Source organism: Neomonachus schauinslandi, chromosome 16 (genome assembly GCF_002201575.2).
Source record: "Neomonachus schauinslandi chromosome 16, ASM220157v2, whole genome shotgun sequence".
Lineage (NCBI taxonomy): Eukaryota > Metazoa > Chordata > Mammalia > Carnivora > Phocidae > Neomonachus > Neomonachus schauinslandi.
The window spans coordinates 3,440,271-3,451,436 of NC_058418.1; the positions used below are offsets into that span (position 1 = coordinate 3,440,271).

General features: G+C 53.7%; 2 protein-coding genes and 1 long non-coding RNA gene across 3 annotated transcripts in view; 1 reads left to right on the plus strand and 2 right to left on the minus strand.

Moving 5' to 3' along the window:
- Positions 1 to 11,166, minus strand: part of LOC110573622 (leukocyte immunoglobulin-like receptor subfamily A member 3) — a 106,459-nt gene that overhangs the window by 91,534 nt on the left and 3,759 nt on the right. The window lies entirely within an intron of this gene.
- On the plus strand, positions 1,920 to 8,547 carry RPS9 (ribosomal protein S9). The gene is made up of 5 exons (XM_021682392.1): positions 1,920 to 1,980; positions 2,202 to 2,317; positions 2,409 to 2,531; positions 7,316 to 7,502; positions 8,298 to 8,547. The coding sequence occupies exons 2-5, from the start codon at positions 2,221 to 2,223 to the stop codon at positions 8,473 to 8,475; spliced, it is 585 nt and encodes a 194-aa protein (XP_021538067.1). The 5' UTR covers positions 1,920 to 1,980; positions 2,202 to 2,220; the 3' UTR covers positions 8,476 to 8,547.
- On the minus strand, positions 8,549 to 10,769 carry LOC123326869. Its single transcript, XR_006541374.1, has 4 exons — positions 10,729 to 10,769; positions 10,614 to 10,651; positions 10,393 to 10,445; positions 8,549 to 9,759 (listed from the first exon to the last, which is right to left on the minus strand). It is a non-coding gene; the product is annotated as an uncharacterized LOC123326869 (long non-coding RNA).

Consider the following 11,166-nt stretch of genomic DNA (forward strand, 5'->3'; position numbering starts at 1 on the left):
ATCAAGCCCCGCATCGGATCCCTGCTTGGCGGGAAGCCTGCTTCTCCTTCTCCCACTCCCCCTGCTTGTGTTCCCTCTCTCGCTGTGTCTCTCTCTGTCAAATAAAGAAATAAAATCTTTAAAAAAAAAAAAAAAAGAAGAAGAAAGAAAGCAGTTCTACTGTGGGTAAAACATTATCAAACAGCATCACCTGCCACAGAGAAGTTGTGACAGGAAGAGACAATCAATGCGGCAAACTTCACCATTGTCTTATTTTAAGAAGTTGCCCCAGCCCCGCCCCCATCTTCAGCGCCCACCACCCTGACCACTCAGCAGCCACCAACATGGAGGAGGCAAGGTTACAGGATTTTCGTTCCCTTAATGCCCATGGTTCTTGGTCACACTGCTTCGAAGAATGAAGAGGTAGAGCAGACGAAAAGTGGTGGGCAGCCAAGCAGTTTATTGAGCGATAGTATGAAGCTCCCAGAGAGGGAGGGGACCTGAGAAGGTTGCTGTTTTGGAGTTCAAATCTAGGGGTCTGTACGCTCCTTCAAGAAGCTATCTTAAGCATCCTGAGACTGGGCCCTGTGGATTGGCCACTAAGGTGTGCCAATCACGGTTTTGATCATGCACCTGTCTACCTATCGGGTTATTGTTCGCTTGTTGATGGTCTTTGCGGCTGATCTGAAGACTAACTGCATAAATGTGTGATAGTGACCAATGTTTCATGGTTAATTGTTTTGTTTCAGGCTGTTTTGCAAAAGTCTCTTCTGCAGAGGCTGCTCAACAGGATGCTATCTTGGTCTTGTCTAAGCTGTCAAACAGGATGCTAGTGCGGTTTTGTCTCAACTGTCCTGGCTCCCTGTTTTCTTGTCGGGGACCCTGGCCCTGAGGACTAAGTGTCCAGTTAACTCCTAACAGCAAGACTCTCCAGCAGCAGAAAGATTACCACTCGCTGAAAGCTCAGATGATGATTAGCACTTATCAGCAATAAAGTATTTTTTTAAAAATTAAGATGTGTACATGGTGGGTTTTTTAGACATAATGCTATTGCACACTTTAATAGACCACCACATGATATGCATGAACAGAACTTTTAGATGCACTGTAAACCAAAAAATTCATTTGACTTGCTTTCCAGCAATATCTGCTTTCTTGGTGGTCTGGAACTAACCCTCCAGTGTCTCCAAGGTGTGCCTGCAATCCTAGAGCCTGTGTGAGGGTCATATGTCCAGAAAGGAGGTCAAGAAACTGTGTAAGTCCCTGCAGGTGATAAACGGCGCCAAGGTGGAAGTGAATAGATAGCAAGAAGTTTCAGAACATTTCCCCTGTTCTGGAAACCCAAAGGAAATCCCAAGATTGGAACTGCGGTTTTTGGTGAATGAATGAGGCCCACGGTGCGGGAGGGTGACTTCCCCCTAGTGGGAGCCGCAGGCACCGGTGAGTTGTTCCAGGTGAGACCCGATTCCCGGTGTGGGGACGCGCGGGAGGTAGGATTGCAATCCGGTGCGGACGGAAGGCGCGCGCTGCGCGCTCGGGCTGGGCACGCAGGCGCACTGGAGGCCTGGCCTCTGCACCTGCTGCCCAGACAGGTGTGCAGCCTGCGTGCGCAGGGCCGGAGGGGGGCGGGGGGGGGTTCCCGGCCGAGCCTCAAGCGGACGCCACTCCGACGTGAGAGCCGCCGACCTCGGGATTGGGGAACGAAAGGGGCCTCCCCCGGAAGGTCGCCGCGCTCCAGCCCGCCGGCAGGACAGGGGCGGAGCCGGCGGCCCACCTCCCAGCGCGCGTGCGCCGCGACCCGCGTCGGCCCCGGGCACGGTCGTCCAGCTCAGCTCGCCGCTCTGGCCCGACCTGTGGTCTCGAATGCTTTTCCGTCCGCCAACGCCTCTTCTGATTGGTACAGGCGTGCGGCGTGCGCGCTGACGTCACCAGGGCGCATCGTTGCTATAAAAGCGTGGCCGGGCGGCGCGTGCTTCTCTTTCTCAGATCTCGGAGCCTACGGTAAGGTGGGGTGTGGTACGCTGCGCACTCGTCAGGGTGTGGGTCGCGAGGTCGTGCGGACCCCCGACCTTATTTATATGAGTACGCAGAAGAGGTGGGAGGCGGTGGGACGGGACTGCACGCGGCAGTGCGGGCCATGCGGGGCGCGGAGGCGGCGCGGCCGCGGGACCGTGCAGGCGCCGTCCGCGGCCCTCACGCGCCCGGCTCGCCCTCCCGCGCAGGCGCACGCGCGCAGCCAACATGCCGGTGGCTCGGAGCTGGGTTTGTCGCAAGACGTACGTGACCCCTCGGAGGCCTTTCGAGAAGTCGCGCCTCGACCAGGAGCTGAAGCTGATCGGTGAGCGGCCGGGACCCGGTTTCCGCTTCCGGGGGCTGGAGGGCGGGGCCGCAGCCGGGCCGGCCCCGCTAGCGGCGCCCTCTTCCGGCAGGCGAGTACGGGCTCCGGAACAAACGGGAGGTCTGGAGGGTCAAGTTCACCCTGGCCAAGATCCGCAAGGCTGCGCGGGAGCTGCTGACGCTGGACGAGAAGGACCCGCGGCGCCTGTTCGAAGGTGCGTGGGTGACGCCGGCCGCCCGGGCACGGCCGCGCGAACCACGTGGTCCCGGGCCCGGAGCGAAGGCCTGGCCTGCGGGGCGGGGGGGGCTGGGATGTTGGGGGCCGCGGACGCAGGCGTCTTGTCCACGCCTGTGGTTGCGGTCCGGGATTTCTCCCGGCGCGAAGACTCAGCGTGATGCCGTTGAAACCACCGGTACCTCTCCGACTGTGGGGTAGCAGCCCTGTTAATAAAGTGGCTGGGGCTTCGTGAGGGTTCCCTGAGTGCCTTGTGTTGAAGCTCTCCTGTGGGTCCCTGGGTCTTCCCGACAGCCGCCTAGGCGTGGCTTAGAGGTGAGCGTCCTAGGGACGGGGCGCCACGAGCTCCGTGCTGGGGGTGCGCTGAGACGTTAGAGGAAGCTCAGGGAACGGGACCCAGCGTGACAGAGCTGTGACAGGTAAGAGACTCCCGATTAGCCCTGGTGTGGAAGACGGAACTTGTGTTTTGTGGGAGTGAGCGATGCCGCAGCTGCTTTGGTGTCGATCCCTAAGTTGGCTGCCTTGCACCTGAGCTTAGGGAATCTTGGTTTGTGGTGAAGAGCAGGAGGGGCTGGGGTTCCTGCCTGGCTTTTCCCGAACTCTTCGAAGTTACCGGTTTGCTTTCTCTCCCAGGGCATGCCTAGGAAGGAAACTTACTTCTACACGTGAGCGTGGGTGGTCATTCCTGTCAGGCTGAGGAAGGCATGGAGCTCGTTTAAGCAGTGACGTGATCACACAATCGAGAAAATTCAGGAATCCTCCCCCGTGGATGCTTGGGTGGGACTCCATCCCAGAATGTGGGGAGCCAGCCGCAGGTAGTTGAGGACAGAGGGATGTCGTTGGATAGAGCTCTTCAAGTCTAGTCGGAGAAGCAGTCTCGGGGCAGACTGGGCAGGGTTGAGCCGCAGGTAACCCTGCAGTATTTGTGGTTTCCTGTGTCAGAAGTGGAAGTTACAGGGGGAAGGCAGCACCACAGGTCGTAGGCTTTCTGGTGAACGAACCCGTTTATCCCCCAGGACAGGAGGGAGGAGCTGCAAGCTTTGCCTGTGTCTGGAGGTGTTAGTCCCTGATACAGCCTGAGGCCTGCAGCTTTCGGCAAGAAGCTTCTCTGATTCTTGTGTTAAGAAGACGGACTCTTACACCAGTTGCAGCCAGCATGTGGCCAGGGGTTCATAGAGGTGTGGGGGGCTCTATCCTAATGGCAGCCGTAAGGAAACTGGTATTACATCCGTTTTTCAGAACAGAAACTAAAGTAGCTCAGTGTTTGCCTTGTGCCGTGACGACAAGGAGGGGCCTCTGCCTCTGAGGATTGTGCACATTGTTTTACATTTGGAAAACGTTGTTACTGTTCGGATTGTTCTCACTTTGGCCAGATGGAGCCCAGGTAACTTTTCAGTTGTTGGACATGTTCCTGTTGAAGGTGCAAAGTTTTATTCAGTGTGCACTGAAAATTAATTATTAAACACATATAAGGCATTTTTTGGTGTTGATGGAATGGCTGGGCCTCCCTATTTTAACAGAGTGTAGATGGTTCGATAGTAAATGTGAAATGTGTTTGTTTTTTAATGATAGTGGTTTTATTTTACCTAGAAGTCTCGAAGTTGGAGATTTTAAACTTCGAATTCTTGAAGTTTCCGTTCTCTAGCATAAGGACAAAAAGGCATAATAAAGTGTCCTAGCTGGTAGATAATAATACCAAACTCGTTTTTTTTTTTAAGATTTTTATTTGTTTATTTGACAGAGTGAGAGCACAGGTAGGGAGAGGGAGAAGCAGACTCCCACTGAGCAGAGCCTGATGGAGGGCTCAATCCCAGGACCCTGAGATCACGACCTGAGCGGAAGCAGACACTTAACTGACTTGAGCCAGCCAGGCGCCCCGCCCCAAACTCGTTTTTATTTGCCTGTTGGGTAGCTTTTGTATTAATATTTAAACATCCTTGTTCTCTTTTAAGCAACGTATAATTCACAGACCACGTTATATAGTTCCAGATGTACAGCATAGCAGTTTGATATTCCTATATACTGTGAAATGAACACAGTAAGTCCAGTTAACCCCGTCCTAAAGCCTTTTAAAAAGATACACTCCGGGATGCCTAGGTGGCTCGGTCAGTTTCCCTTTGGCTCAGGTCATGATCCCAGGGTCCTGGAATCGCACCCTACCTGCTTTGGGAAGCCTGTTTCTCCCTCTGCCTGCCGTTTTCCTTGCTTCTGTGCGTGCGCGCGCTATCAAATAAGTAAAATCTCTTTTTAAAAGGAGATACACTCTTAGCAATATTGTAATATACAGTAAGTATAACTGGAAGTTTGACCACCCATTTCCCCTGTGCCTCTGGCAACCACCATAATGTATCTGTTCTCTGTATCTATAAACTTGAGGTGTTTTTTGGTGATGGTGGTGGTTTTGTTTAGATTCCACGTATAAGTGAGACTATGGGATTTGACTCTGAGTTAGTCCACTTGGCATAATGCCCTCAAGGTCCATCTGCGTTGTTGCAGGTGGCGAGATTTCGTTCTTTTTATGGCTTAGTAATACCCCAGTGTGTGTGTATATACTACCTCTTTTACCCATTCAACTGTCAGTAGATGCTTAACGTTTCCGTGTCTTGGCCACTGGAAATAATGCAGTGAACATGGGGGAGCTTCTGTCTTCCAGTTAACACTTCAGTTTTCTTTGGATAAATACCCAGAAGTGAGATTGCTGCATCATAACTTTTGAGGAACCTCCATACTGTTTTCCATAGTGACTGTGCCACTTTGCATTTCCATCAACAATGCACAGGGGTTCCCTTTCTCCACATCCTCACCAGCACTGTTGTCTGTTGCGTTTTAGATCTAGCCAGTCTGACACGTGTGAGGTGAACTCACTGTGATTTTGATTTGCATTTCCCTGATCAGTGATGACGAGCACCTGTTCATGTACCTGTTGGCCATCTGTGTCTTAGGGAAAACATCTATTCAGATTCTCTGCCCATTTTTAAATTACATTGGAATTTTTGCTATTGAGTTGGAGTTGCTTGTGTATTTTTGGTGTTAACCTCATGTCAGAAACGTGATTTGCAAGCATTTTCTTTTTCAAGAGTGCTTTGGGGTCTTTTGTGGTTCCGTACAAATCTTAGAGTTGATTCTTTGTTCTACTTACATGGAAAACGCCTTTGGTGGGGCGCCTGGTGGCTCAGTTGGTTAAGCCTCTCTCTGCCTTCAGCTCAGGTCATGATCCCATAGTCCCAGGATAGAGAGCCCCACTTGTGCTCACACCACGCTCGTGCTCTCAGATGTTTAAAAAAAAAAAACACCTTTGGAATTCTGATAGGGATTCCATTAAATTTGTCTGTTGCTTGGGGTAATGTGGGTATTTTAACAATGTTTTTCCAAATATGAGCATGGAATATCTTTTCATTTTGTGTCTTCAGTCTTTTTCTCATCAATATCTATAGTTTTTAGTGTACAGGTTTTTTATCTCCTTGGTTAAATCTATTTCTGGGTATTTTATGTTTGTTGAGACACCATGTTTTCTGTTCAGCATTCATCAGTGCAAAAAACAAAGCCATGTTATGACTTGGGGTATTGGGAAAGGTAGAGTGTATTTTTCCATTTTGATCCTGACTCTTTCCCATCGGCTGTGCTAGGAAAACTGTCACTTTACACAAAGTCATGGAGCTTTCCCTGGGAGCAGGGAGTCATGATGCCAAGAATATTGGAAGTGCCCAGTAATACGGAGCTTGCTTGAATTGTTTTGCTGTAATTAAAGATAATGGCCACTTGGGGCGCCTGGGTGGCTCAGATGGTTAAGCATCTGCCTTCGGCTCAGGTCATGATCCCAGGGTCCTGGGATCGAGTCCCGCACCGGGCTCCCTGCTCAGCGGGGAGCCTGCTTCTCCCTCTGCCTCTCTCTCTCTCTCTCTCTCTCTCATGAATAAATAAAATCTTAAAAAAAAAAAAAAAGATAATGGCCATTTCATAACAAGTGAAACATCCTCTTTAAGGGGGTGGGGATAGTTGGGTTTTACCCCAGTGACAGTGTGTTGATTAGCTGTGAGCCTTTGTGGTAATCACAGTGAGCATGAGCCTTCGGGCCAGGGTTTGCCCCCAGGATCACAAAGGCAGTCCAGCATGGAGTTGTCCGGAGCTGTGGGCAGGTGCAAGACCTCCTGGGCCTGGGGCTGCTGGGAAAAAGTCAGAAGCTGACATCTGCTGAGTTCTCTCTTGCCATGCATTGTTAGCACATCCACACCGTAATTTTTTTAGTGAAAACCACAGAATGATAAAGGGAATGACGATACTCAACTTAAACATGTGCCTGGCCTGTGACTTTTCTCAGGTCTGGAAGCTAGGTACTGCCAGTCCAGTGTTATCACTAAGGAAGGTGGTTTAGCCTCAGATTTGACTAGTAGGGCTTTCCCAACTCTAGCAGGTTAGCTCTTGAAGCTCTGTGCTTCGTTGTGGGAGTTTAGCAACAGCTGCACAGAGTCTGTTGCAGGGAAATGTTAAGTCCTTTTCTGGGGATTGTCTCATTACTCTCCTGATCTCTCCAAGGAAAGTTCTACTTCTTTCGGATGAGGACAGAGGTGTGTATGGTCGCTTGCCCTCCTCGGTAAGCGTGTGGCCATAGTGCCCTGCCTTAGGGTTGTGGGGGGATTGCAGGAGTCACAGTGGCCATACATCGGTTCCATGATAACGGAGCTCCTTAAGAAGTGGGGGATTCGAACCCAAGAAGTCTGAAGTGAGCCAGACACCTCCGTCTGTACTTCCTTCCCCTCCTACCAGGTAATGCACTGCTGCGGCGACTGGTGCGCATTGGAGTGCTGGATGAGGGCAAGATGAAGCTGGATTACATCCTGGGCCTGAAGATCGAGGATTTCTTGGAGAGGCGCCTGCAGACCCAGGTCTTCAAGCTGGGCTTGGCCAAGTCCATCCACCACGCCCGCGTGCTGATCCGTCAGCGCCATATCAGGTAACGCCTCTAATGGGCTCCCTGAGTCTGTCTTCTATCCCATCCCCCATGCTAAGTTCGCTGTCCTTACCTCCTATGCAGCCCTCGGAGGTGACAGAGGTGTGAACACACCTTGAGGGTACAGATTGACCCCTGAAAACAGCTCATGGGGTGCTGGGGACAGCCTCATCCCCCGCCCCGTAGCCCAGCGCAAGGGTCACTGCGGCCTGAGCCGTACACCTTGCGAAGGCTTCTTCAGGCATGCAGGCAACCAGACAGGTAACCACTCGGTGTGCCCAGTTGAGAGAGAAGTCGTCGGGCCTCAGCTGATGTGGGTGGGTTCGTGGATTCAGCTGTCTCCTGTCTTCGCACACTGTCGTCGTTAACTTGGTGATTGGACCACAGCCCATGGTCTGATATTCGAGTGCCGGGACTACCGAATTCCACCTGGCTGGGGAGGGCAGATGGGTCTTTCATCTGGGTGCTCCGTTTGCCCTTTTTCAGATTTTGTAGAACAGAGTCTCAGCTGCCTCAGGGACAGGGAGGCTGCTCCTTAGTAAAACCCCGTGTCTGGCACTTTGAGACTCAGACCCTGGAATTACTGGCTGCCACCAGCTCGCCCTCCTTACTTTGTGGTCTGATGTGAGTTGGGTGATGCTCAAAAGCTCTCCAGAACACATGGGTGCTGGGGGGTCAGGAACACCCTTCCAGTTTGTGTCCCTGTGGCACCAACCCTACCAAGTCCAAGCAGAGAGCAGTGTCTCCTCCCGCTGGGGCCCTATTCCCCCGTCCCCTCACCTGCTGTCCCCTCTCCAGGGTCCGAAAGCAGGTGGTGAACATCCCGTCCTTCATTGTCCGTCTGGATTCCCAGAAGCACATTGACTTCTCCCTGCGTTCTCCATATGGGGGCGGCCGTCCAGGCCGTGTGAAGAGGAAGAATGCCAAGAAGGGCCAGGGTGGGGCTGGAGCCGGCGATGACGAAGAGGAGGATTGAGCCCACCCTTCCATCTCCTTGGGGCGTGAATTGTCTAGTTCCCCAGTCAGATAATAAAACAAATCAACCCTTTGGAACTGGTGTTTATTGGTGTGTATGTCTCCCTCCCTGCTCTGAACAGCCTCTGGTGGGAAGAGGCACAGGCTGGATCCTTGACCAGGTTCCGTCCAGCTAGTTCACACCTCTGAGCCTTGCCTGCTTAGAGGGGCCTGGGGAGCCTCCCAGCTGGTGTCCTTGCTGCCTGGGGCAGGGGTGCAGTCGTGAGCAGCACAAACATATACCAGTTACTTCAGCAGGGACACCAGTGTTAGGGGAAATGCTCAAGCCAGCTATTGGCATGGGGGTGGGGAGATTCCTTTCCAGGCAGAGGAAGTAGCAAGTGGAGGGTCAGCCCAGTGTCTCTAGCCCTTTGAACCTTGACCCTGGCAAAAAGAAGTCAGGGTTAAGGTTGGCAGGAGCTAAATGCTGAACCTTGGGTTGGAGGTAAGGATGAACTAGTTGAATTGGGGTTTGTTGGGGAGCACTGAACAAGCTGGTTTAAAGCTTATTGATGTGGTTGGGAAGGGAGAGCTGAGGCACCCTGCTCCCCTCCCCCTGCATCTGGAGTTTGTGAACACAAGGTCAGGAGGGAGAGCAGCTTCCCTTTTCTCTGCCTTGTTGAGAGCTGTACCCGGCAGAGAAGGGGCTTGGTCTCCAGGAAACCGGAAGCCCTTGGCATTGAGCAACCCCTCATGGGCTGCAGCATTGCTCACGAGTCATCTGAGGCCTTGGGCTCTGAGGTCAGTTGAAAGTGCCCAGCTTCAGTGTGATGGCCCTGGGTCCTGCAAAGCCTTCAGAAGGTCCCCAGTTCTTGCAGCTTAGTGCTAGGTTCCCCCCCACACCACAAGGTTGCCACTTGGTGATTAAAGGTCTTGGCGTTTCTCGGGGATCCTTCTAGGCACAATAAAATCAGCTGTGCCATGATGGGAATTCAGGAAGCAATGAACTCCCACGAGGTCCCAGGAGTTGCTGGTCTGTGTCTTGCCTCCAGGCTCTTTAGGTAGCACGCACTGTGGGCAGCTCCTGTGCCTTCCAGGATCCCTGCAGGGAGCCTTCCAGACCCCTGGAGTGGCCATACGGGTCTTTCCCGGGCTAGCGGATGGCCAGAGAAGCATACACGTTGGGCTCATCTGGGGGTTCCCCTGGTTGGGGGGAAGGGGGTGTACTTGTCTCCTGTGTGAGGGTCAAGTAGTTCAGCTGGGCGTAGGTCACATCTTGAGGGTCTTCAGATACCGCAGGCTGGAACTGGGGGGGGGGGGGGGAGAAAGGCATGTGGCTGCGGAGGGGAGGATGCACTCCCTGGGGGTCTAGGGACCTTGCTAGACAGGAGTGGCCTTGAGCCCACTCTTGCCCTCCTTCGGTGTATCTGGGGAGGAGGGGTGTGAATTGGAAATGCCTGTGGTGTAGACACAGGGAGTGGGCACGTGGGTAGTTGGCTGTGGGAATCGTGCTGGGCGAGGTCAAGGCTGGAGGCAGGAATTGAGGTGGGCCATCAATGTGGAGGGACAGGCAGACCCAGTGCCCCCTGGCTCAGCTCCTTGGCCAGGGTGAACTGTGTGAGCCTGCCGCAGGTTGTCGGGGAAAGAACAGAAAGCAGAAGGCTGAGCGAGGCTGTGGGACCACTTTGTGTGGAGTTGAGGTGCCTTCTCTGGGCCTCCACAGGCCCAGGGGGTGGTTCAGCCCTGACCTCCAGCTCCGCCCACTCGAGTGTCCCAGCAGCTGGAGATCAGAAGAGGCCCAGGGGAGTGGGGTCGCAGCAGCGCAGAGAGTGGTGGGCTTCCTAAAGGGAGAGGCCTGCTGCTGGGCGGAGAGTCCACTGGGTTTACCACGTGAGCAGGGAGGCAGGGGATGCCCTGGTCAGGGGCACAGGGAGCTCACCTGGCTGGCCAGCTGTGTGTCCTCCTCAGGCTGTGTGTCTTTCATGACCTCATCTGGTGGGTACAGAACAATGTGGCCCCCCTCTTGCCAAGATCCCCAGAGAGGGTCAGTGATGTTACAAAGCCACACGGAGTCCGATGCTGTCCCCCGCCTCCACTGCCCACCCACATGTCTGGGCCCGCCTCCTCCCTCCCCCAGGGCGGCCGCACGCTTCCCCTTACACAAGGACTCCTCCTGGGCAGTGGCAGCCGGACCGGACCTGGGGAGGAGACGGGGGAGTTAGCGGCAGTGAGGGGCCACTGGCTGGCAGGAGTCGGGGTCTCGGGATGGTCTTACCTCCCGTGCAGGCCTCTGTCCTCAGACACCTTCGCTGACACTGCTGCAGGAAGTTGGAAATCAGCCTCAGGCTGCCCCCCGATCCCCGAACCCTCCAGGGCCTGCCTTAAGCTGAGGCTCTGTATGATCCCCGCCCATCCCCACATACAAGTCAAGAGAAAGCAGTTCTAACAATGAAAAACAAAGCTTGTATGTGTTTTCCAACATTCCATAAGTTCGAAAAGCCGAAAGGATAAAATATTTACACGTATGCTCACGTGTACCCTTTTTCCTAGGGTTTCTCACTGGGAGATGCTGGAGTCTTTCTACACGGCCTTTCCCACCTCTCCGGCTTCCCTCTCTGGCCGCTGCCCTGAGGCCGCCCTCGGTCAGCCCACAGGACAGCCACCACCCCCTGGGGCCCGTCACCCCCTCCCCTTCTCACCTGGCTTCCTGCCT